Here is a 23,847-nt window from a genome sequence, read left to right on the forward strand (position 1 = left end):
TCTGGCTTGATTGATTGTATCAATGACGGTCGATGGTAGGCCGGCTAGATCTTCCGCATCCCGTCCAAGGGCCAGACGTGGAGGTTCCAGAGGTCTGGGTGTGGGTGCCCGAGCGTGCCCCATCCCTGAGTAACAAGGTCCTTCCTCAGGGGAATTCGCCAGGGAGGGGCTGTCGTGAGGAGCGTGAGGTCCGAAAACCAAGTCCGGGTGGGCCAGTAAGGGGCTACCAGAATGACTTGCTCCTCGTCCTCCCTGACCTTGCATAGCACCTGTGCAGAAGGCTCACTGGGGAAATGCGTACTTGCGCAGCCCCGCAGGCCAGCTGTGTGCCAACGTGTCTGTCCCGAAGGGAGCCTCTGTCTGGGCATACCAGAGCGGGCAGTGGGAGGTTTCTTGGGAGGCAAACAGGTCTAACTGAGCCTTGCCGAACCGGTCCCAAATCTGCTGGACCGACTGTGGGTGGAGCCTCCACTCTCCGGCAGGCAAGCTTTGTCTTGACAGCGCGTCCGCTATCACATTGAGGTTGCCGGGGATGTTAGTGGCGCGCAGTGACTTGAGTCGCTGCTGACTCCAAAGGAGGAGACGACGGGAGAGCTGTGACATGTGGAGGGAGCGTACTCCGCCTTGGCGGTTTATGTAGGCTACGACCGTGGTGCTGTCTGTCCTGACTAGGACGTGTTTGTTCCGAATTAACGGGAGAAACTTCTGCAGGGCCAGAAAAACAGCCAGCAGCTCTAGGCAGTTGATGTGCCTGCACAGCGGGCCTCGGTTCCACCGGCCTGCGGCTGCGCGCCCATTGCTTCCCGCGGTTTGCTCGACGCTGAAGGCTGAGAGCTGGGCCCGGGTTGAGGCGGAGCAGGAGCTTGTCTTCTGGCCGCGGGAGGACGCCCTCAGCGAGCAGACGGGGCATGGGCCGTGGCGGCAGGCTTGCGGCGAGGCATGATGTGAGAGATGGCCTCCGACTGCTTCTTTACCGTGGAGAACTGCTGGGTAAAGTCCTCGACGGTGTCGCCGAAGAGGCCGAACTGGGAGATAGGGGCGTTAAGGAAGCGAGTCTTGACGGCTTCACGCATCTCGACCATGTTCAGCCACAGTTGACGTTCCTGGACCACTAGCGTGGCCATCGCCTGCCCGAGCACTTGCGTTGTGACCTTCGTCGCTCTCAGGGCGAGGTCGGTCGCTGAGCGCATTTCCTGCAGCGTGTCGGTATCAGGGCCACCCCCGTGCATGTCGCATAGTGCCTTGGCTTGGTGGACCTGCAGGAGAGCCATGGCATGCAGGGCGGAAGCGGCGCGTCCGGTGGCGCTGTAGGCCTTCGCTGTCAGCGAGGAGGTTGCTCTACAGGTCCGGGAAGGGAGTACGGGGCGACCTCGCCAGGTGGTAGGGGTTCCGGGGCATAGATGGATCGCAACCGCCCTTACCACCTGGGGAATCGCCTCGTACCTGTGGCGCGCTCCGCCGTCGAGGGTGGCGAGGGTGGACGAGCCTGTGGCGGTGTGACGAGTGGAGAGGGGTGCTCTCCACGAAGACGTCAGCTCGTCATGCACTTCCAGGAAAAACGGAACCGGGGGGCGAGGCTGTGAGCGGCACCCATACCCCGGGAACCAGTCGTCCAGCCATGATGGTTGTGGGGAGGATGGAGGGTTCCAATCCAAGCCCACGCTGTTGGCTGCCCGGGAAAGCATGTCGGTCATCTGAGTGTCGGCCTCAGCCTGGGCGTGCAGGCCCGAAAGCGGCAGCCCAGGGGAGTCCTCAGCATCAGATACCACGCCCTCCGATGCCGCGGCGAGCTCATCTGCTTCCATCGCAAGAGGGTCGGCAGACTGGCTGTGAGGCGAGTCGCCACCGCCTCGAGCACGGACGGGAACCAACGAGCGTGCTGGGGTGCGGGTGGTCCGAGGGGGCGTACCTGGCGGAGCTGCACCCGCTGCCATCCCCAAATCGCCTCCATCGCCAGCCGCATCGTCCTCAATCCCGTGGGAAGAAGGAGCAACACGGGGGCCGGCTGGAGTGGCTTGCTCACGGTTGTAAGCAAGCCGCGACCGCAACGTTGTCATGGTCATGTTCTCGCAGTGAGAACATGAACCATCCACAAACGCAGCCTCGGTGTGATCGCTACCCAGACACATGAGACAATGCCTGTGGCCGTCGGAAGCGGAGAGCACTCTACCGCATCCAGAAACAACACGGGCGGAAAGGCATCTTTATAAAGACGCGTCCTTAAAAGGACGTTCAACGCCGCTGTGTTTTGCTCTTTTAGAGAAAATTACTCTTTTAAATAAAATCAGTCTTTTATGAAAAAACTCGTGAGAGTTCTTTAATCTGCGCTGTCGAAGCGCCCAGGGGCAGTGCAACAGGAGAAAGCCACTGTTGTGCGCCGTAGAATCCAACAGCATGCAGCAGAGGGATAGCAGGAACTTGGTATGTATACGCAGCAGTTTCAGACACGACCATCGGCTCCGAAGAAATTTTTTCTGAATGATCTCCCGTATTTGCGGCGCTTAAATACCCGTATGGCGGGACATGCAAATACTGGTTGCCAACTCTCATTGGCCTTTTTTCATGGTTCAGAGGTGAATATCGGCGCTCAAGAGAGACCCCTAGTGTCGCTTCTCTGACACAACGTGGAGAGAGCGACAGAAGGGGAACTCTAGGCTACAAGATCCAGTTCTCAGAAGTCTTGTGGACAAATTTTTAGTATGTGTTATATGACCTTATTTCAATTACATTTATTAAATTTTTTTCAAAAACCATGCATAAACGTTATTTTCTCAAAAATACAAACCTGTACACCCATGTTGCTCACATATTATTGTGTCTACAATCTGAAGTGATAGCCCTTATGACCTATTCCCTTCAAAGACAATTACCCTCCCCTCTGAGGGCTTTAGGGGGCTGAAAGGTGATAACAGTCAGTTACAACTCCTTTCTACAGTGATTATTATGGGAAATGTAGTTTGGAAAGACCCCACAATATGGATTGTGCTCTCTCTGAAATGCACTGCGAAGGAACCATCAGCTCAGGTGAAAACACAACCATGAGCAGATTAATGGGCATGTGCCTTGTTCTAGAATGCATTTGATTGGACAAAGTTTCTCTAGTACAGTGTCTTTCTAGCCGGAAGAGCGAGACTGCAGAGTAGAAATACTTATATCTTCTGAAAATGAACATTGTCAACATTTAGAAGTAGACACTGTGAAATCACAGTGTATGACACAGTGGCATATAGATGACCTTAAAGATGACAGATATTGATTAAAAGCAGCAAAACTTTCATTTTGATTTTACACTGTCTTTAATTCCACACATATTTACTGTTTGTAATAATGTATTTGTTGTACTTTTTAAACTATTTTAGTGTAATTCATTCTAAGCTGTTGCTATTTTATAATTATTTGAAATGTGATTTTTGTCCTTTCAGGAATTTGAAGACCACTTTGAGGATGAGGTTGATTTCACCCCCCCAGCAGAGGACACCCCCTCTAATCAGTCCCCTGCAGAGGTTTATACACTCGCTGTTACACCCGTGCACCTCCCTGGACCCCCTCACCTCCAACTCCCCCACATAACAGGTCAGACATAAGTTCCTACAAGGGCACCCCTATGCATCAGAGGACAAAAATAAGTTTCTCTCTCACACTTGTTTCTGTAACTCTGTTTTTTAATTGTTGGGTTGCAGGTCTGTTCTTATCTTTTCTGTCAAGAACAAAAGGGAAAACAATACCAAATGCAAACAATTAGATGCAGCTGACTACATAATCATACATAGTTAGGATAGCAACATAAATAGGCTCATTAACTTTTAAAAGAGAGAATACTGTTGACAAATCTTATGCTGTTGATTTTCAAGGCTGTGAATTCAATCAAACTATTTTGCCACAAAAGGCATTTTTCCACACAATTGTGTTACTAGTGCTAGTAACTTGTAAATAAAATCAGTTTGTTGTGTAACAGGGCTGTGCAAAAACGTAAAACATTTAAAGGACTGAAAAGTAGAACGAACTAACTATATACATGTGAGTGGTGGTGGTGTAGTGGTCTAAGCACCATAACTGGTAATCTGGTAATCAGAAGGATGCTCGTTCAAGCCCCACAGCCACCATCATTGTGTCCTTGAGCACTTAACTCCAGGTTGCTCCAGGGGGATTGTCCCTGTAATAAGGGCTCTGTAAGTCGCTTTGGATAAAAGCGTCTGCCAAATGCATAAATGTAAATGTAAATATATACATAACACAAAGTACAAACTATATACAGGTGTGTGTTAACCAATTTACAACGTGGATGCAAAGAACCTCTGATTTCCTCTGCAAAGTGCATCAAAATCATTAATGCACACATAGCCGTGGATTATGCCGCTTATACCATGGTCATTTGAAGGGTTGCAGAGAAAATGTGTGAGAGAAGCGAGGCAAGGGTGTTTCTCAAATGGTCTATTTGGACTGGGTCATGGACAGCAGGGAAAGAACAATGTCATGGTTCTCCCATTGAAGATATTTCGGCGGCCGCCCAAGTGATAGACTATTTAGGACTGCTGAGGCAGATTTAATGATAATCTCGCAAACAGCTAAAGCAGACATGGGCAATTTACAGCTCGTGGACTGGATCAGGCCCTCCACATGGTTTAATGTGGCCTGCGGCTCATTTATCGTAAAAGCATTTTTCTTTTCCATTGGACATTTCAGTTAACTTGCATTGGGACGTCACGCGTCTCCACAAGCGTTTAACATGATCAGGGTTGCCAGATAAGAGACGCAACACACCCAGTTTGAGATTTAAACTTGCGCAAATTGGAAATATTCCGCCTAATGTAATACTTATTTTGTGCAACCATGCACGCGACTATTTCTGTCTCTCGCTTTCCCCTTTGAACAAACTTAGTGATCTGTAGTGCAATATTCTCCTCAAGGAAAAGTGTTATATGGCTACTCCGTGTCCATTCTTGAGGCTGCTTGTGATGTTTGGTGCTACTTTGCAAGTAAACCTTCTCAGTGATTAAATTAAATATAAAAGTAGATCTCGGCATCATTGACACACAGAGCGGTTATCATTGACACGCGAGCAAAAGCAAGCCAGAGATGTATATGTATTTTTTATTTGAGCAATTTAGAAATGTTGAAGTCTCTTCGCACCTGTATGTTAATCTAACTCTTGCAGTATCTACCTAATCTAAAGGTAGACTCTATTAAACCTCATTTAATATCAACAGTGGCAGTTTTAGTTAAAGTTTCAAGATGTTTCAGCCAGTATTTATTTGTTCATAAATACTATAATTTATTATTATTATTATTACTATTATTTAAGACTAGCACACCGACCATGGTAATGACAAGCCTTTCCTTCTGAGTAATATGTGTATAAATATGTAATATTAGGTAACAAACGGGATAATAATGGGCTCATAGAAGTAAATATGCTCTTACATTTTTAAAAGGGGGAGAGACAACTTCCTGTAGATTTTGATGTTGACAACATCAACTAAAATAATGTCACTTGATGCATGTCCTTGTACTGGAAAACCATGAACAAAACTATACAACATAAAAGGAAATGTGGCCCAGGATACATTAAATACAGGTTATGTTTAATCTATGACAGGTCGACACTTGATGTCCAATGTAAAATCTGTCCTGAAGCAAAACCAGTTGAGAACCACTGAGATAAAGGTACAGACAGGAGCAGTATATGTTAATTATTAATAATCATAGGACATTACTTTAAAAGCTCACACAGCTGATGTTATTTTTCATTTAGTAGTTCATTTAACATGCTATGCTAACATGTATACTAACATGCTTTAGTTATATAACATGTTATAGTTACATGCTATTTTTATCATGTTTAGAATTCTGTTTATTATAATTCTGTTAGCTTTATTATTTTTTCTATTTAGAGACTTTTTTTTACACATACATAAATAAAATAAATGGTTTCAAGTTTCAATTATAATAAAGTGTTTGCTCAAAAATAAATAGATAAATAACCCTTCTGTTTTCACTGATAATAGTAATTGTGTAATACCGTATACCGTGATGCTGTGAAACCGTGATGTTTTCTGAGACCGCTATCATACCGTGAAAATCTCATACCGTTGCAACCCTAGTCACTTGCCAGCATTGATTAGTTAAAGCTGTCATTGTTTTTGTAGTGCAAATGTTGACTAGAATAATAAATAAAAAAAATAATAAATTTATCTACGGGTGGTTAGATCATTAGTTCTGCCCATTCTAAATCAGGCACAGAGATTGTGCAAAAAAAAGTGCAAAAAGATCAATTTTATTGTTTTTATTATTAATCATAGAATAAATTTGAACGATCTTGATATCGTTTCTTAAATCCCAAGATCGATCTGTCACTCAATGCGTAACCCTCGACTACAATGAGAGGAAATCACTGACATTTGCAAACAAATTTCGCACTATGCGACTGAAGTGAATATATTTACCAACTGGCTGGTAAATGTTTACATTTCACTCGCCAGTAATTGTGTAGATTAGTCGTGAAGTGTTCACAGCGTGCTGAGAGTAAAAGCTGTTCCGTGTAATGTGTGTCCAAAGACAAGATCCACACAACTCATTTGTCATTGAATAATGTCTCTTTTAATACCCTTTCTGTCAGTTGTTGATCAAAACATTTACATGTTATCATGTATTACACAGATGAGTCAAATCCATTCCTGTCCTCTAGATAACAAGCACTCATTTAAAGTCAGCATTTACAGAAAAGCTGATTTTTGTTAAAGAGACAGTACCAGTTTTAGCACGTGCTCAACAAATAAATGTAAATACTTATAAATAGTACAAATTATGCAATAAATATGTACCAAAAATAATATATGATATATAATATTTATTTATTGATTGAGTACATTTATTTGTTCATTTTTTTAAATCCAAAATGATGAAAAAGTAATAAAATATAATTAAAAATAGCTGTTATGGTGACTGAGTGGGCTCTATACACCTCTTTCATTATCTCTCATTGGATTGCCAAAACTGGGAAGCAATACAATTTAGATTAGATTTTTATTTTTCTTACCCGGTGCTTAAGAGACAGTTTCTGTTGTGTCGACAAAGCACTGCCGATCAATTAGCATTGATTCCAGTATCAAACAATACCATGGCTAATCGTATTGGGTGAATGGCAACAGATGTGAAAGAGCAGATAATCACGAAAATTTAATTTAAGCACATTGTTTTCTCTCCAACTTGATCAGAGCACCAGTATTGCCAGAGAAGCACATCTATTGGTTTATGTCAGATTTGTTGAAGGACAAATTAAGAAGGATTTTTTTTCTGTCACTCTTCCCGAACGTACAACTTTTTGCCACATTGGATTCATTTGTACGTGAACATGACTTTGAATGGAAGAACTGTGTGGAAATTTGCTCTGACGGTGCGCGGGCAATGACCGATAAACGCAGTGGATTGGTGACAAAAGCACCATCCGTTGCTCCACTTCCAGTTTGGACACATTGCGTAATACATAGACAAGCCCTTGTGGCTAAGAAAATGCCACATGTTCTAAAACAATTGATGGATGAAGCTGTCTGCACAATCAACACGATCAAAACGAGTGCAATGAGCATGCGACTTCAAAGTTCTCTGTCAAGAGAGGGGCGCAGAACACCATCAGCTGCTGTTTCATAGTGAAGTACGGTGGCTTTTCAAAGGAAAAGTTCTCAGTTGACTCTGATCTCCAAGAGGAGGTGAGGATCTTTCTTTTGGAGGAAAACTCCCTGCTAGCTCCAACATTTTCCAATGAAAAATGGCTTGCCTTTCTGGCCTACCTAACTGACATTTTCAGCAGACTTAATGATCTGAACGCAGGACTTCAGGGTAAATATAGGTTGCTCTTCAGTCTTTCTGATAAAAATGAAGCCTGGATCAGAAAACGGTCATTATGGCAAACCCGCTTGGACAAAGATAACTTTGATGCTTTCCCCCCTAACAGGACGATTTTCTAAACGAGAGCACCGTGTCAAAAGCCAACTTGTGGCTGGTTATCGGGGCTCATCTAAATGAAATGCAAATGCAATTCTTTGCGTAGTTCCCTGAAAATCAAGCTGTGTCTGTAACAGAAGAGTGGATTAGAAACCTCTTTGCAAAGACATCTCTGACAGGAATATCAATTGAATTGGAAGAGTCACTGGTTGACATGGCAAAAGAAATGGTCCTGAATGGTATCAAAATATTGTCGTTAAAAGGTTAAGAACCACTATGCTACACTATACCTTCGTCTGGAGGTAGTTTTGAACAGGCATAAAACTGACAATGTGTCATTACGGATGACAGCAGAGTAGACGCATTAATGTTGAAGTGTGAATAAAACTGACTGGAACTACCTGTGCGTTAAACGGTTTTAATGCACACATTCCAGCCAATCAGAATCGAGCATGGTATAATTATGCCATTTTCAAAATTAGATGTCAATGTGTTAACCAACAATTTAACACAGGCTAATTTGCTAAATTCCTTTTCCTTAAAAAAGAATATTATGTAATGCAGTGAAAGATAGCATACACTGCTGTCAAGTGATCATATGATGATCATATGATGCCCAGAGTTGGCAGCCACTAGGGCTGTGTGGTCTGGCATGTTTTTCAGGTAGATCATGAAGCTAATTAGGCAAGTAAACACTGCACTGTATTAAACCCGCTTGATTCGGTTGTGGTAAAACAAATTGCATTTAAGTCTTTGCTTCTAGTAGTCAAAGAAGATTAACTGCTTTGAAAAATCCAAACATATTTCTAAAGGATAAAGTATTTTGCTGAAACAAAGGTCCGCCTTACATAACCACTTTAGTGGATAGATTCTGTGTGCATTGTGGTTCTTCAGTAGTTTTTGCATGTAAAGCTTTATTATTAAGCATTATATTCAGACCAATGCTAGCTTGCATTTGCTGTTTATTTGGTGTCAGTTGTGATTGCATTAAATCAGATGTTTGTTTGTCCAATGTTAGGTCTTTTAGATGTCTCTTCGGGTCCGCATGTGGCACGGCACTCTCTCAGTTACATTCAAGAGATGGGGAATGGCTGGTTTGGGAAGGTAAGTCTGTCTCCCTGTTTACATTACATACAGTGTATCCGGAAAGTATTCACAGCGCTTCACTTTTTCCACATTGTGTTATGTTACAGCCTTATTCCAAAATTGATTAAATTAATTATTTTCCTCAAAATTCTACAAACAATACCCCATAATGACAACGTGAAAGAAGTTTGTTTGAAATATTTGAAAATGTATTAAAAATAAAAAACGAAAGAAATCGCATGTACATAAGTATTCACAGCCTTTGCCATGACACTCAAACTTGAATTCAGGTGCATCCTGTTTCCACTATTCATCCTTGAGCTGTTTCTACAACTTGATTGGAGTCTACATGTGGTAAATTCAGTTGATTGGACATGATTTGGAAAGGCACACACCTGTCTATATAAGGTCCCACAGTTAACTGTGCATGTCAGAGCACAAACCAAGTCCAAGACCAAGGAATTGTCTGTAGACCTCCGAGACAGGATTGTATCGAGCGATCGGCTGAGAAGGGCCTTAGTCAGGGAGGTGACCAAGAACCCGATGGTCACTCTGACTGAGCTCCAGGGTTTCTCTGTGGAGAGAGGAGAACATTCCAGAAGAACAACCATCCCTGCAGCACTCCACCAATCAGGCCTGTATGGTAGAGTGGCCAGACGGAAGCCACTCCTCAGTAAAAGGCACATGACAGCCCACCTGGAGTTTGCCAAAAGGCACCTGAAGGACTCTCAGACCATGAGAAACAAAATTCTCTGGTCTGATGAAACAAAGATTGGCCTGAATGAGGAAACCAGGCACCGCTCATCACCTGGCCAATACCATCCCTACAGTGAAGCATGGTGGTGGCAGCATCATGCTGTGGGGATGTTTTTCAGCGGCAGGAACTGGGAGACTGGTCAGGATCAAGGGAAAGATGAATACAGCAACATACAGAGACATCCTTGATGAAAACCTGTTCCAGAGCGGTCTAGACCTCAGACTGGGGCAAAGGTTCATCTTCCAACAGGACAATGACCCCAAGCACACAGCCAAAATAACAAAGTAGTGGCTATGGGACAACTCTATGAATGTCCTTGAGTGGTCCAGCCAGAGCCCAGACTTGAACCCGATTGAACATCTCTGGAGAGATCTGAAAATGGCTGTGCACCGACGCTCCCCATCCAACCTGATGGAGCTTGAGAGGTCCTGCAAAGAAGAATGGGAGAAACTGCCCAAAAATAGATGTGCCAAGCTTGTAGCATCATACACAAAAAGACTTGAGGCTGTAATTGGTGCCAAAAGTGCTTCAACAAAGTATTGAGCAAAGGCTGTGAATACTTATGTACATAATAAGGCTGTAACATAACAAAAATGGGGAAAAAGTGAAGCGCTGGGAATACTTTCCGGATACACTGCATTAAAAGTGTGAATAGACTCCTAGATTAATGTCTTTTTGTTCACCTGCATGTGTGACAGTCGTTCAATTGCATTGTGTGAAAGCAAAGCACTGTCCTCTCTGAAGAATTTGTTAAGGACAAATATACAATTTCTCCAGGGGATTAATCTTAAAACCATGTTCTTGTTGGCACTTGCTCTCATCTCTACGCCGGGGCCCACGGGGGCCTGAGTTTGACGTGTTCAAGGGAGCATTTTACGGCACTCATGCTAGCCTTCTGCAGCCCGTGTGTGGATGTGTTTACTGAGATGAGGACTTATGGGAAAACTTTGTTTCCTGATGATTTTTCCTGCCTGGATGAGCCATGGGAACATCCTCATCTGAGCCACCTGCTGTGTTGTGTTCTGCTCGACAGGCCTTGTTTTCAGAAATGACTCGGTTCCTGTTGGAATCTCTTGTCATGATAGGTCCATTTTAGTGTCCTTCATTATAAGTCATTTTACCAGTTGACTTCACCATGTTTGTCTGTCTTAACAGGTTCTGCTCAGTGAGATTTACGCGGACCCTGGAGTCGCCCGTGCAGTTGTGAAAGAGTTGAAGGCCAATGCCAGTGCCAAAGAGCAGAATGAGTTCCTGCAGCAGGGAGACCCGTACAGGTGAGAGATCAATTCATAAACGATCAGCATCAGTGTTTTATCAACCTTGCCAGTCTTTATTAGAGCATAGATCACTGGTGCCTTTCCACATCAGTCTTTCCACTGCATTTGATAAACATTTGCTTCGTCAGTTATGTTTTTCATGCCATTTGAATGGTATTTGTTTTAGAAAGTTAAGAAAGTTTTCTTTGCTGGTCTTTTTTTCCTTATTGCTTCAGCTCTTTGTTTGTATGTGTGTCTGCATCTTTACTGTTAGACTGTAATGTTGTTTTGATCCATAAACCACTATGTAATGTAGGGCGGGTCTTATTGTATCCATTGGGATTTGATAAGCTTGTGAAGTGGTGAAACATATTAGTCTATGATTTTATCAATGGTGTTTGCTAAGACAATCACTATTAATTATCCACCCTATCCTTAAGAATAAGTTTTTTTGTACTTATTAGGACAGTTATTGCATAGCAAAGAGGTTTGCAATATTTACGTTAGTCTTTTACATTAATGAATGGAGTAAAACAAGCATATTTTTTCACTCATAGACTTCGTTAATTTGTATGTGCAAGCACACAGAGTTACTTATGCTATAAACTGATGAGGATTATTTGTCACTTTTTTCATGAAACATAAACAAAAGATGGAAAAATGTTTACTAAAGCTTTGATCAGGGCTGATAAACGAAATTCTATTTTTTCACTGAAATGTTGCTAAAATTAGAATTAGGCTGTGTGTGTGTGTGTCTGTGTGTGTGTGTGTGTGTCTGTGTGTGTGTGTGAGTGATATATAAAAAGTATTTTATTGATAATCGCCTTATAAAATATTGCTATATACGATTACATTGTCAACCCCCCTGCCAAGGGTCAGTGAATTTATTTGCTTTAAAAATTGTACAAATTTTTTTTAAAAACAAAAATGTTTAATTGCACTTTAAACGAAAAAAGCTATAAATAATAACTGCATAGCAATGCCCTAACAACCATATAGCAATGTGCAAATAACCACTCAAAACACCATAGCAACCACCCAGCAAACACAAGCATTGTGGTGGTGGTGAGTTTTGGAGATTTATAATTTTTGATTCCATGATGTCTTTCAAAGCTTCTACAGTTTTGAAATGATAAATGGAGTCTGTTATTGATGGCTGGATTTCAGTGTTTTCTATTATTTGTGTCTTTACAGGGTTCTGCAGCATCCTAATATACTGCAGTGTCTCGGTCAGTGTGTGGAGGCCATACCTTTCCTGTTAGTTTTTGAGTACTGTGAACTGGTAAGTTAGTGAATTGTGGCTTTTTAGGCAAAATTTCAAACATTTAAAAAAAGTTTAACCCTTTAATTTTTCTTAATCACATTGAATGCATTTACCGTTAATAAAACAAACCATGAAAAATCATGTGGGACTAGGGCAGAATCTTTGCGATGTGTCCGCCCGGAGTCATTACATGGAGGCACTCACCACAACACACACACTGTGATGGGAAAGGACCTCTTAACGCTATTTTTATGTACCTAACACTTGTAGTGATGATTTTGATTCATTTTAGTGACTTAAATCTTTTGATTCCGTTCACCAAAAAGATTTGTTCAGATTCGTTCATTGATTAGTTTACTGACCATTTCTTCAAGTTATGCCTTGGCACCTGCAGATGGTGCCGAAAGTAATTGCATTAAACCAAAAGCAGTCTATCTCAACCAGAACAAGTCTTATTATCATTTATTAAAATTGTACTTCAGAATCAGAATTAGAATTAGCTTTATTGCCAAGTATGCTTACACATACAAGGCATTTGTCTTGGTGACAGAAGCTTCCAGTTCACAAACAATACAACAACAAGAGAGAGATAATTATATAAATATAGAATAAAAATAAAAGTGAATAGAAAATCAAATATATATGGAAATACACAATAGGACAATATATATATATATATATATATATATATATATATATATATATATATATATATATATATATATATATATATATATATATATATATATAATGGCAGATATATGTGGTATTTTGGATCAGGGAGGAAAACAACATACAAACATTCAGCTCCGCAGATTGTTTAAGCATCATAAGGTTTTCCCCACAAATGACAACAAAGCATATCTATCATACTGTGAAATTCTGAGCATGACTTTATCAAGCTATACCAAATAAAGGACAACAACTAAAAATAATTATGAGTTTCAATAACATCCATATGTCATTGTAATGTGTGGTCATCACTCACTTTTATTCATAATTCATACGGCTCCTTTTCTTGTTGAACGAGATTAACAATATGATTGAAGGACATGCAGTTCCTTCTCCCATTCTGCCAGTCATTCATTATGATATACTCCTTCACTGAATGCTATCGGCTCGTGCTGACATCAGTCTTTAAAAGCACGACAAAGGAAGACAAGTGAAATTTGCATTTGTACAAATGTACGGAGACCATTTAAAAATAGTTTAAACTTTTTCTCCCTGTATTTTGTCAAATGCTGTGCTTAAGTTTTACCAAGAAAGAAAAAAGCTTAAACATCGTACTCTATGCATCAGAGCACAAAATTTCCATCTTTAATTCATGTTATTTTTACTGTACGTCTAAAAGTATTCTTAAATTGTGTATCATGTTTTGTGTATACATATAATCTTGTCTTAAGTACATTTCACCCCTGTCTCTACTTGTTGAACGTTATTGACTCACATGTTAGACTAAAGCGAATGACATGCCTCCTCTCGTTCAGTCATTCAGCAGATCTTTTACCAGTTTAGCAGTATATTCAGTTTATTCACGAAGCACCTCTCATCTCATTAAGACTCGAATGACAGACTAGTTCAGTGATGGCGCAAATTCGTTCATCGGGATGAACCAATGATATTCTCCTTCACAGCCCGCACTTGTATGCTGTTTGCTCATGCTATAGTCAGTCTTTACAGGCATGAAAAGCAGTAGAGCTCATTGGTGCCAAAAAGGAGAGACATTAGTGAACAAGAACGATTCGTTTTCTTGAAAGATTAGTTCAGAAAGACTTATTCGTTCACGAATGAAACATCACTACAAAATGCCCAGATGGGATTTGTGACAAAGCACGCACTTTGCAGCCTCTGTAAGGTGAGATTTAATTACCACAGAAGCAGGTCAAGTCTTAACGATCACGAAGACGCAAGAGACGTTTTCTTCAAGCGCTTTTCATGTGGAGTTCCAAGCGACGCTTGATGCTGATGTAGATGCCCTGACGCGAATCGTGAAAGCGGCTTCATGGCTGCTGTAGCAAAGCAGATAGCCACAGTCTTCCAGCTTATTATTATTCTGACGGATGAGAGGTTTAGAGATTTAATGCCCATTGCAATGAATATACAATCTTGGTGGGGATGAGTTATTTCAATTAGTCAAGCTCCCACTTAGATTTTGGGAAATGTTTATTGTTACTTGAATTGGTGCAGTTAATGCATTTCTTTATACTGTGGAAGGCTTTGTTAGGGACGAAAATTGTCTTGAAAGTGGCTGATTTGCATGGTGGGATCTTGTTTTTGTCTCACTGCCAAACACAACAGTCTGATGTATGCCCAGATACGCCACTGTACCTTATTTGTTCCCAGCGCTTTAATTACACCAGCATCTGTCTGAAGTTATTGAGCCAGTCTCTGTCATTGGGCTGTTTCTTGTCCTTTGATTTATTTTCTGCTTTACTTGATCTATTTCGGGTGTGTTGCTTGTGCCTGACATGGATCTGATCCAAATAACTGCCTGCAGTAGGTAGTTCTCCGATTCCTTCTTATCCCAATAAAGCAACACGATTACTTTACTGTCACTGTTACTTTCACATCTCACTGTGTTTGTGCATTTTAGCACCATGCAGCAAAAGGTGCTGTGAGAAAGAGAAGAGGGTTGGAATACAACACAGAATTGCATTTTAAATACTGATCAAGCTCTTGCATAAGCACAGAAAAATTAGAAACGTCTTGTTTTTGATTGACGGCATATTGGAATATGATTGTGAAAGTAACAAATAATTTTTTGGGGGTGGAACTTGCTTTTTATAATGACATGTCCATCCAGGTAGGTTAAAAATAATAATTATAAAATTATTATTTTTTATAAAACAAAATATATATTTTTATTTAAAAAAATGTGTATGTGAATTGGACCGTGATTGTGAAAAGGAAATAATTCAATCAGATAAAGTTTTAAACTTACATTTTTATTCAAATCCGAAGGTACTTTAAATATGATTTTACAACATTTTCCTTAAATTTCAGTATTCGTGTCTATTGTTAATTCTCAATTGCTGCAATAAAAAGTTACAGTTTATAAGCCTCTAATGTGCTAGTGCAAAATGAAACAAATAAAACATGCCATCATCTGTTCTCCCCTAACTGCTAATCTACCAATCATAATGGTTGATTAAACCTGGCAGTTCACTACTCGGTGTTTGTGCAAACTCGTGTTGTGAATCATCTGAGAAAGAGACAGTATTCCCTGATTCACTTTAGTTGTGCTGAGGCAGACCCTGCTAATGCTGTAATTAGTTAGCTGCATGTTTATCCCACAGCGCTAGTGGTATAGAACATTCTGCACACCTGACCAGTTGTTAGTGGTCTGGGATCCTCTGGGCTTGAGCAGGTGCATGGCTCCGAGCCATCCCACCCGTCTCTAGAGAAAGCATGAGCTCACTGTGGCCCACTGTTGCGTAATGCAGTCTGGGTCCTTTCCTTAGCTGGTGTTACAGCTCATGTTTCGATCCAAGTCAGAGTGTAGCTTCACAGTTTGGGAGTCCAATAACCTTCCATTTTCTCTCAACCATGCTTTTACTTGTTTTGCACAAATGTATGTGCCTTCACCACATGTCTTCTTCATAAATGATAACTAAAGCCACTCACTGAATTAAACATGCAACATGATGCATACGGTTTCAAATACTTAAAAAAACAGGATGCCGTATATACTGTACAGTAAGCAGTATACAAGTATTCCATTCTGAGCATAACCAATTAAAGATGCAAAGACTGAAAGTGCTTTTGTAAGGCTATCATATATTTATGCACTTTTCATTAAGAGGTTTGTTCAACATGTCATGTCTGAGGTAGAGAGGAGCACCTTCAAAGGTCTCTGGGTGGCTGATTTTCTTTGTGTATCACTGGTAACCAGTGGTAACCCTGACACAGTGCATTTTAGACTGAAATATAACTGCAGGGTGCAATAGGAGCTGGTTTGCAGAATGCCAGTTGCTCCCCTTATTGAGTGACAGTCTCTGCTGTCAAGAGAATTTGTGTCTGTGTGTGTGTCTTAAGCCAGAGAATAGCTGTAATATAAAGTGGAATTTAACTGTACTTTATTAGATAAAAAAAAAAAACTGCACTTTAATTGTCTTTATGCTTTGCACTTAAAATGAGAAAAATTAGAAAATCTACACTTTCATCCATGACTCACACGAAACCTTTAAAAAAAAACACGAGAAAAAAATGTGCATTTTTTTCCTTATAGAAAATAAAGCTTATTTTTTTAGGACTAATACAATTATAATTTTATTATATAATGTTTTACATTTATTTTTTTTATTTTGCATTGTGACATTATTTTCTTAACAATTAAAGGAATATATTCTGGGTTCAAATACAAGTTAAGCTCAATCGACAACATTTGTAGCATCATTTTAGTTACCACAAAAATGTATTTCGACCCGTCAATCCATTTGTTAAGAAAAAGAAAAGCAAAAATGTTGGTTACAGTTAGACACTTACAATGGAAGTGAATGGGGTACATTTGTGGAGGCTTTAAAGGCAGAAATGTAAAGTTTATAATTTTATAAAAGCACTTCATTCTTCTCTTAATACTCATGTATTATTTGAGCTGTAAAGTTGTTTAAATCGTAATTTATACAGTCATTTTAGGGTTTGTTGACATTACATCATCATGGCAACAAAGTTGTAACATTCTCTATAACTTTACACAGAAAAGGTTAGTAAGTGATTTTATCACACTAAATTATTTGTCTTGTTGCTAAACTTTTGAAACAATGAGTATTTTAATGTTGACAGAGTGCCAGGTTTTTTAAGAAAAGGAGGGACGATGCAAAATAAATGTTTGTGCTAGTCAGTATTGTGCCATAAATGCTGTCAACTGAGCTTAACTTGTATTAAACCAGAAATATTCCGTTAAGCACATTCCCCTCAACACCCATTGTCAAGGAATGCAAGTTAAGACCAATAACAATAAATTATTTATATTTTGAAGTATCATCATCATGATAGTATTTGTTGTTCTGCTTTTAATTTATGCTGATTTAAATAAAAGAAAAATAATTGTGATACAAATTTCAATGAAATCACCAGTTAGAAAACTGAAATAAATAAATAGGTAAAAACACTCAAAGGTAAAGAATCTGCATAAGTTCATAAAAATACATGCATAATTGTTATTAAAATAATAATGCAATGTAAAAAAATAAATAAAATAGGCTTAATTGTCGATGAGAAACATTATTTATTTATTTTTTGCTTGTGGTCCCTTTATTTTAGGCACTGAAGACATTTGGATAGAGATAGATTATATCCGTCACACTCAAGATACGTGTACAAATATTTAGTATTCTTCATTCATATCATCATGCTAGTCTTTAATAGTGGAAGATAATTCATGACAATATGAATTATGCATGAATTAATAGTTGATATATGAAAGGGAGACTCTCTACGCAATCCTTGCATTGTTCAAACAGAGCTCCTTTTTCCGCCTTGCATCACAGGTCGTCTGATTAAACATAAAGTTAATGATATATTATGCGTCTGGTGGCAGTAACCCTGTTTCTCCCGCAGCATTCCAAAGGGAGTACTTTGCTCTGTGTTGCTAGGAGTCAGAGATATCAGGATCCTCTCAGGGCCAGCATCTACACCCTCTGTGACTTATGTAATCAAAGTCAATCATTGAGCGAGAACACATGAAATGGTGGAAACGGTTCATCCGATTTCTTAATTCATTTTCGAGTTTGAGATTCTTTTAGATAAAATAGAAAGTTTTTATTAAATCTAACAAGTTTATATGACTTAAGGCATCCATGCTTCCACCATTAACACGTACCCATTTGTCTAGTGCTTTAGCACAGTCAAAGCCAGTCACATGTACAGACCATGCAGAAAGACACGTACTGTCCGCATTTCTAGAAAAACTAGGCTACATGCGGATATTGGTGAATACTGTGCTGATGCGCACTTTGCATGAGATATGTTGGCTTGCGACATAAATTATAGTTTGGCCTCAAGGCAGCATCCGAACCATCACAAAACTTCATAAGTGACAGATTTAGAACACTACATTGGGAGCATCTCTGCACGCCACACCAATAACGTTCCTCGTGTAAAGTACAAGGAAGACTCAACACACAATTGGTTTTAATGTTAGGTTGTTGCCAAGTTAACATACCCTAATGAGCACAAAAATACGTAGCACACATAGATGTTGAAATTTTTTTATGCAGAGTTTTTTAACCATAAAAAACCATGAATGGAAGTACAAGGAAGATGTGACTTCAATAGAGTTTGTCTGCACATCATTTTTTTTTAGCACACACATATTGGGATAATTGGTCAGTTTTAATTGCGCAGAACTGTTTTTATAGATACCTTTCTGTAATGGATGAAATGTATTTATAATCAACATTTCTCTTGCTTCCTCTGCCATCTTGGAGCTTGTCGCATTGTGTTATGTAATTGATGAAGGATTTGTGGTAATGCCTTGAAATTTGGCTAAAACATTACACATTAGTAGGCAGCATAAATAAGTTGCCTACCTTGTGGAACTGCCTTTTGTTTTCGAAATTGCACCTACAATTGTCTTAAAATGCTGCGTACATAGGCAGCTTTTGGAACAAAATATACAAGACACTACTATAAAACTCTTCTTCTTCAATCGTGGCAGTGAATGGCTATTGATGGTGTATAATTTGCATCTTTGCAGGTTCCTGATAGCAATTATTATGCTATGCATTTCTCATACATGCTTGTATATCAAAATAAATCACCTTCACATCTGTTGCATCGCATCAGTGGGCTCACTGATTTTAGACTAACAATTTTCCCATTGTTGCACATTCAATGCATCTGTGGCAGACAAACATAAGTGCTGTTCTTGAGTTGTTAACTAGTTACAGTGGTTAACAGCTGCCGCTTGTGCTCACGTTGGTGACGCAATTTGGACCCCAGTTCAGACCCAGAAACTAACTCTGGTTCGGACCAAGCAAACGATCCAAGTGTGAAAGCACCCTAAGGGAATGGCATATTCATAATGCAAGTGGAGCATTCTGGTAAGCACATAAATTGGTACAAGTTCACCTGTTCATTCGCTTCATTTTCTTTGCTGATGTAAATTGGAATAAAACGTTTTTGTTGTGGCTCTAACAATACATTGGCAGAAAAACATGGCAATGTATAGTCAGGACATTACTAACATGAAAAATGACTATTACAATTAAAAACAAACAAACAAAAAAAATGTTCAGAACTTCTTAAACTACTTCAGAGTTCTCATCAAAAAATCCTCCACGTGCACCAATGACAGCTCTGCAGATCTTGGCATTCTAGCTGTCAGTTTGTCCAGATATTCAGGTGACATTTCACCCCACACTTCCTCGGGCACTTCACACGCACCATACAGTCTAGCTGATCCCTTTTTCTTTTTGTTTTCTGTATCAAAAGTGGCTTTTTCTTTGCAATTCTTCCCATAAGGCTGCACCCCTGATTCTTCTCTTTACTGTTGTACATGAAACTGGTGTTTAGCGGGTAGAATTCAATGAAGCTGTCAGCGGAGGACATGTGAGGCATCTATTTCTCAAACTAGAGACTCTGATGTACTTATCCTCTTGTTTAGTTGTACATCTGGCCTTCCACATCTCTTTCTGTCCTTGTTAGAGACAGTTGTCCTTTGTCTTTGAAGACTGTAGTGTACACCTCTGTATGAATTCTTCAGTTTTTTTTGGCAATTTCAAGCACTGTATAGCCTTCATCCCTCAAAACAATGATTGACTGACGAGTTTCTAGAGAAACTTTCTTTTTTTGCAGTTTTTGTCCTTATAGTGACCTTAAGACATGCCAGACTATTGCACTCTGTGGCAACTCAAAAACAAACACAAGACAATGTTAAGCTTCATTTAATGAACCAAAAAGCTTTCAACTGATGTAATGCAAGGGATTTTCTAGTACCAAATTAGCAATTTAGCATGATTACTCAAGGATAAGTTGTTGGACTGATGGCTGCTGGAAATGGGGCCTGTCTAGATTAGATCAAATAGTTTTTTCAAATAGTGATGGTGTATTTTACATCAGTAATATCCTGACTATACTTTGTGATCAGTTGAATGTCACTTTGATGAATTCTGTACAGCAAAATCTGTACATTATTCCAAACTTTTGGCCACCATTGTAGCTGATTATTGTTACATACCTGTATAAAGCAATGTGTTTGATTAAGGTAATAAACAGTTTTTGCACAGTAATATAATTGAGGAGATTAACACTGAACTTCTGTTCAGTCCAGCAAAACTCATCTCCTCGAGTGCTGCCCCTTTCTCCTAAACTTCCCTTTAGCCCAGATACCCAACACATCTGAACAGCCCTGATCTGTGCAGCCTGTCTTGCCACTGCTTTTTTATTTTTAAATTGCTGTGACAGACCATGTAGTAGTCTCTATTTAACAGCCTTTCCCTTATTTGGTCGATTCCCCAGTGGCAGTAAAGCATCTGTACAAAGAGAAAGTACTGCCCCTCTGTGGCTGCTTCTGTAAGTTGTCTGTCACATTCAGTCTGAAAACATTGTGTACCATCGATGTACCCTCAAATGTTGTATGTGACATGAAATCTGCTTCACATGAAGATTTAAATGCATTTTTAGTTATTTGTTTTTGTTTTATACAGCAATTAATTCCAGTCCAGTAATCTGGGTTCTAATACAGCTTCAATACATTAGTTTGCATCTTTTTAGAGTCATTTTCAGTGATGGAGTAAAGATGAAATATCTAGCTAACATAATAGTGATTCGCCAAATTGCATAATATCTCATATATTATGTCTGAGGTATAATTTACTCGGTATTAACTGCTCATGCAAGTATTGTATAAAAAGGAAATATCTTCCTTTTGAAGATCAGAAACACAGCTGTGTTCATTTTCAATGCAACACTAATTATATTGGTCTTAAATTGGTTGTATTTTGTCTATAGTTTCAACACTTGTTGTTGTTTTTGTTCTTTGCTTTTGTTCAGGGGGACCTGAAGAGTTATTTATCGCAACATGAGTGGTTGTACAGGAATGGAGAACTACTACAGCTGCAAAAAATGGCCTGCGAGATTGCCGCTGGGGTCACCCACATGCACAAACACAACTTCTTGCACAGGTACGGCAAAGATCTAAAATATGGGCACACATTGCATTTCGTTTCTACTCACTGTCACAACTGGTTTATTCCTATTCTTGGCATTTATTGCTTTGTTTGACATTGCCTAACCTTCATGCAATCCAAATAACACGCATGAACAGAGAGACACATGTTTAATGCTGTAAATAGTTGTCTATCCGCATGTCTCCACTGTAGCCTGCACGTGTGAGTGTTTTCTTTCAGCCTTTCACACTCTGCTGGCTGGCTGGCCGCCTTTTTTCCTTTTTTTTTCCAAAAAAAGGCCAAGGCTCTGTGAAAAGCAACGTTGCACTTTCGTTCTTACCCTTCCAGTCTTGTGGAGGCAAGGCTGGGTTATCTAGGGTTGTCTGTACCCTCCTGCATGCTCAGAATATGCTGAAAGGTGTCTGATTGCACAGCTCCCCTGGATTACGAGGTGTTGGCTGTCCTCCGCTGTCGGAATATGATGATTCTGCAGTTCAAGCGTAACAGGATCCCCTTGTATGGGGCTTGGGGAGTGGGTGGAGTTATATGGGCTACAACTCTAAAGGAGGCTTGGAGATTCCTTGCCGTTGTTGTGTCCATCATGAAAATAATTTGGCTCTTAGATTTTTGGTTTCAAAGTTGATTTATGGCAAAACAGTTTTTGCCACTCCCACAGCATCTACAAGCAAGTTTAGATGGGTGTGAAGGCATGAAATCTACAGAGCAGTGGATTCTTGGGACATTTGGGCATTTCAGCTGCTCTGCATGTCCAAATATAATTTGTTTAGTGCATTTCATAATACACATTACAAATACAGTAGTTTCAAAGCAGCTGCACATGGTTTGAATGTCCCTAGTGAACAGTTTCATTGCAAATGTTTTATTTTTATTATGCCTTAATGTCTTGAGTGAGCAAGCCAAAGGTGACTGGCAAAAAACAAAAATTCGTGAAAAACCCTGGGTTTCCTTTAAAGTGTTACTGTACTATTTTGCTTTGCCACAGCTTTTGCTATTCCTCTATGTTCATGCACACTGCAGCAGTTGCCTTCATGTACCACTTGGCTGCACATGTGAATTTGCCATGTACGGCCAAAAGCTCAGCTCTACTCCGTGACCCATCAACAGTACTGTATTTGTCCCTTTTGCCAGGTTCAGAGGGCAGAGTCTAAAATATCTGTCCATTTTACTTGCAGTGGTTTCAGTGAGCATGACAGTAGTCCTGCTCTCTGTGAGCAAACTGCACTAGTGTCAGTGATGTCCTGGGAGAGGGTGTAAGAGAGAGAGACACCTCAGAATAGGTGGGCAAAACTGAAATCAGAGCTGGTGCATGAGTTCTTTGGACCTCAGTCTGAATAAGACACCATATGTCCTCTCGGACCACTCACTGGTTCAGTAAGTATATTGTTTCCCCCTGGGAACAATATCCTGATGCTATCTGAGTAGGGTTGGGAAACGCTCCAGCATCGACACCTGCTGGTGTGTTTACAGGATACTTTGGACCCAACCACAAAACACACTCACTCAATCAACACTTTGTTCGGTGTCCACAATGTCTTGTATGCAACGTAGACACAAAGTGGATGGAGATTGATGGGTTTGCAGCTAGTCAGTTGCACAAAGGCAATTTTATAATGATGAAGGCTTATACTCAATCTTTGAGTTTGGATACATGATTTATGCTAGTAAATGAGATGAGGCCACAGTGTGACACATGACAAGAAATACTCATAGACACGAAGACACGCGCTTGAAGAAACACACTTTTATATTTTGAAGAACAGATCACAGAAATACGTTGATGCGTGTGTCTGAGTCGCTGTTTGTTCAGAGGTTCAGTGGCTGCTCATGTGTGCAGTGCAAGCGTGCCTTGTGGAACACGTGCATGTAAAGAGATCTTACGCTCTCTTTTCTGTTTCAATCATCAGTTCAGTTAGGCTGTGGACAAAAAAGTTAATTTGGTACCCTGAATGCAAGACTTGATTTGCCAGCTACAGCAATGTGCGGTTGTCAGCATATCAAATTGTCCCATAAAATGTTTGGTGCACAATCTCCAGACATGCTGCTCATGTAAGACATGCAAGTTTGAATTAGGCCTGTACCTAAGGGCCAATCTTATCCCCTCCTCTTACCCCAATTATTTTCTCTCCCTTTTCTACTGCTAATATGAATAAAAAGTGGCTGGGTAAAAAAATTGATTCTGTTACAAATCGCGATTCTTGAGCCAAACGATTTTGGCACTCGCGTGCAGACCGTGCTCGCGACCGTGTCTTGTGGAGCATGCGCAAATGGTGAGTTCACACTCATCGTTGGGAGCAGTTTGTAAGAATAGTGTTGTCTATGAGAATGCTGCATAGACTCTCAGAGTATCTCAGGATGCACGTGCACATAACATGCAATGACATTGGGACTACAGGTGAGTTGTCATGTACAGCC

The 23,847-nt window shown here is 40.3% G+C and overlaps 1 protein-coding gene across 1 annotated transcript in view; it reads left to right on the forward strand.

Moving 5' to 3' along the window:
* Positions 1–23,847, forward strand: part of LOC127647878 (serine/threonine-protein kinase LMTK2-like) — an 84,392-nt gene that overhangs the window by 51,320 nt on the left and 9,225 nt on the right. Inside the window, exons 3-7 of the mRNA XM_052132394.1 lie at positions 3,423–3,573; positions 8,960–9,045; positions 10,940–11,058; positions 12,235–12,322; positions 21,299–21,429. Of these exons, the coding sequence (XP_051988354.1) occupies positions 3,423–3,573; positions 8,960–9,045; positions 10,940–11,058; positions 12,235–12,322; positions 21,299–21,429 (575 nt within the window). The remainder of the gene's footprint in view (positions 1–3,422; positions 3,574–8,959; positions 9,046–10,939; positions 11,059–12,234; positions 12,323–21,298; positions 21,430–23,847) is intronic.

The sequence above is a fragment of the Xyrauchen texanus genome, chromosome 8 (genome assembly GCF_025860055.1).
Source record: "Xyrauchen texanus isolate HMW12.3.18 chromosome 8, RBS_HiC_50CHRs, whole genome shotgun sequence".
Lineage (NCBI taxonomy): Eukaryota > Metazoa > Chordata > Actinopteri > Cypriniformes > Catostomidae > Xyrauchen > Xyrauchen texanus.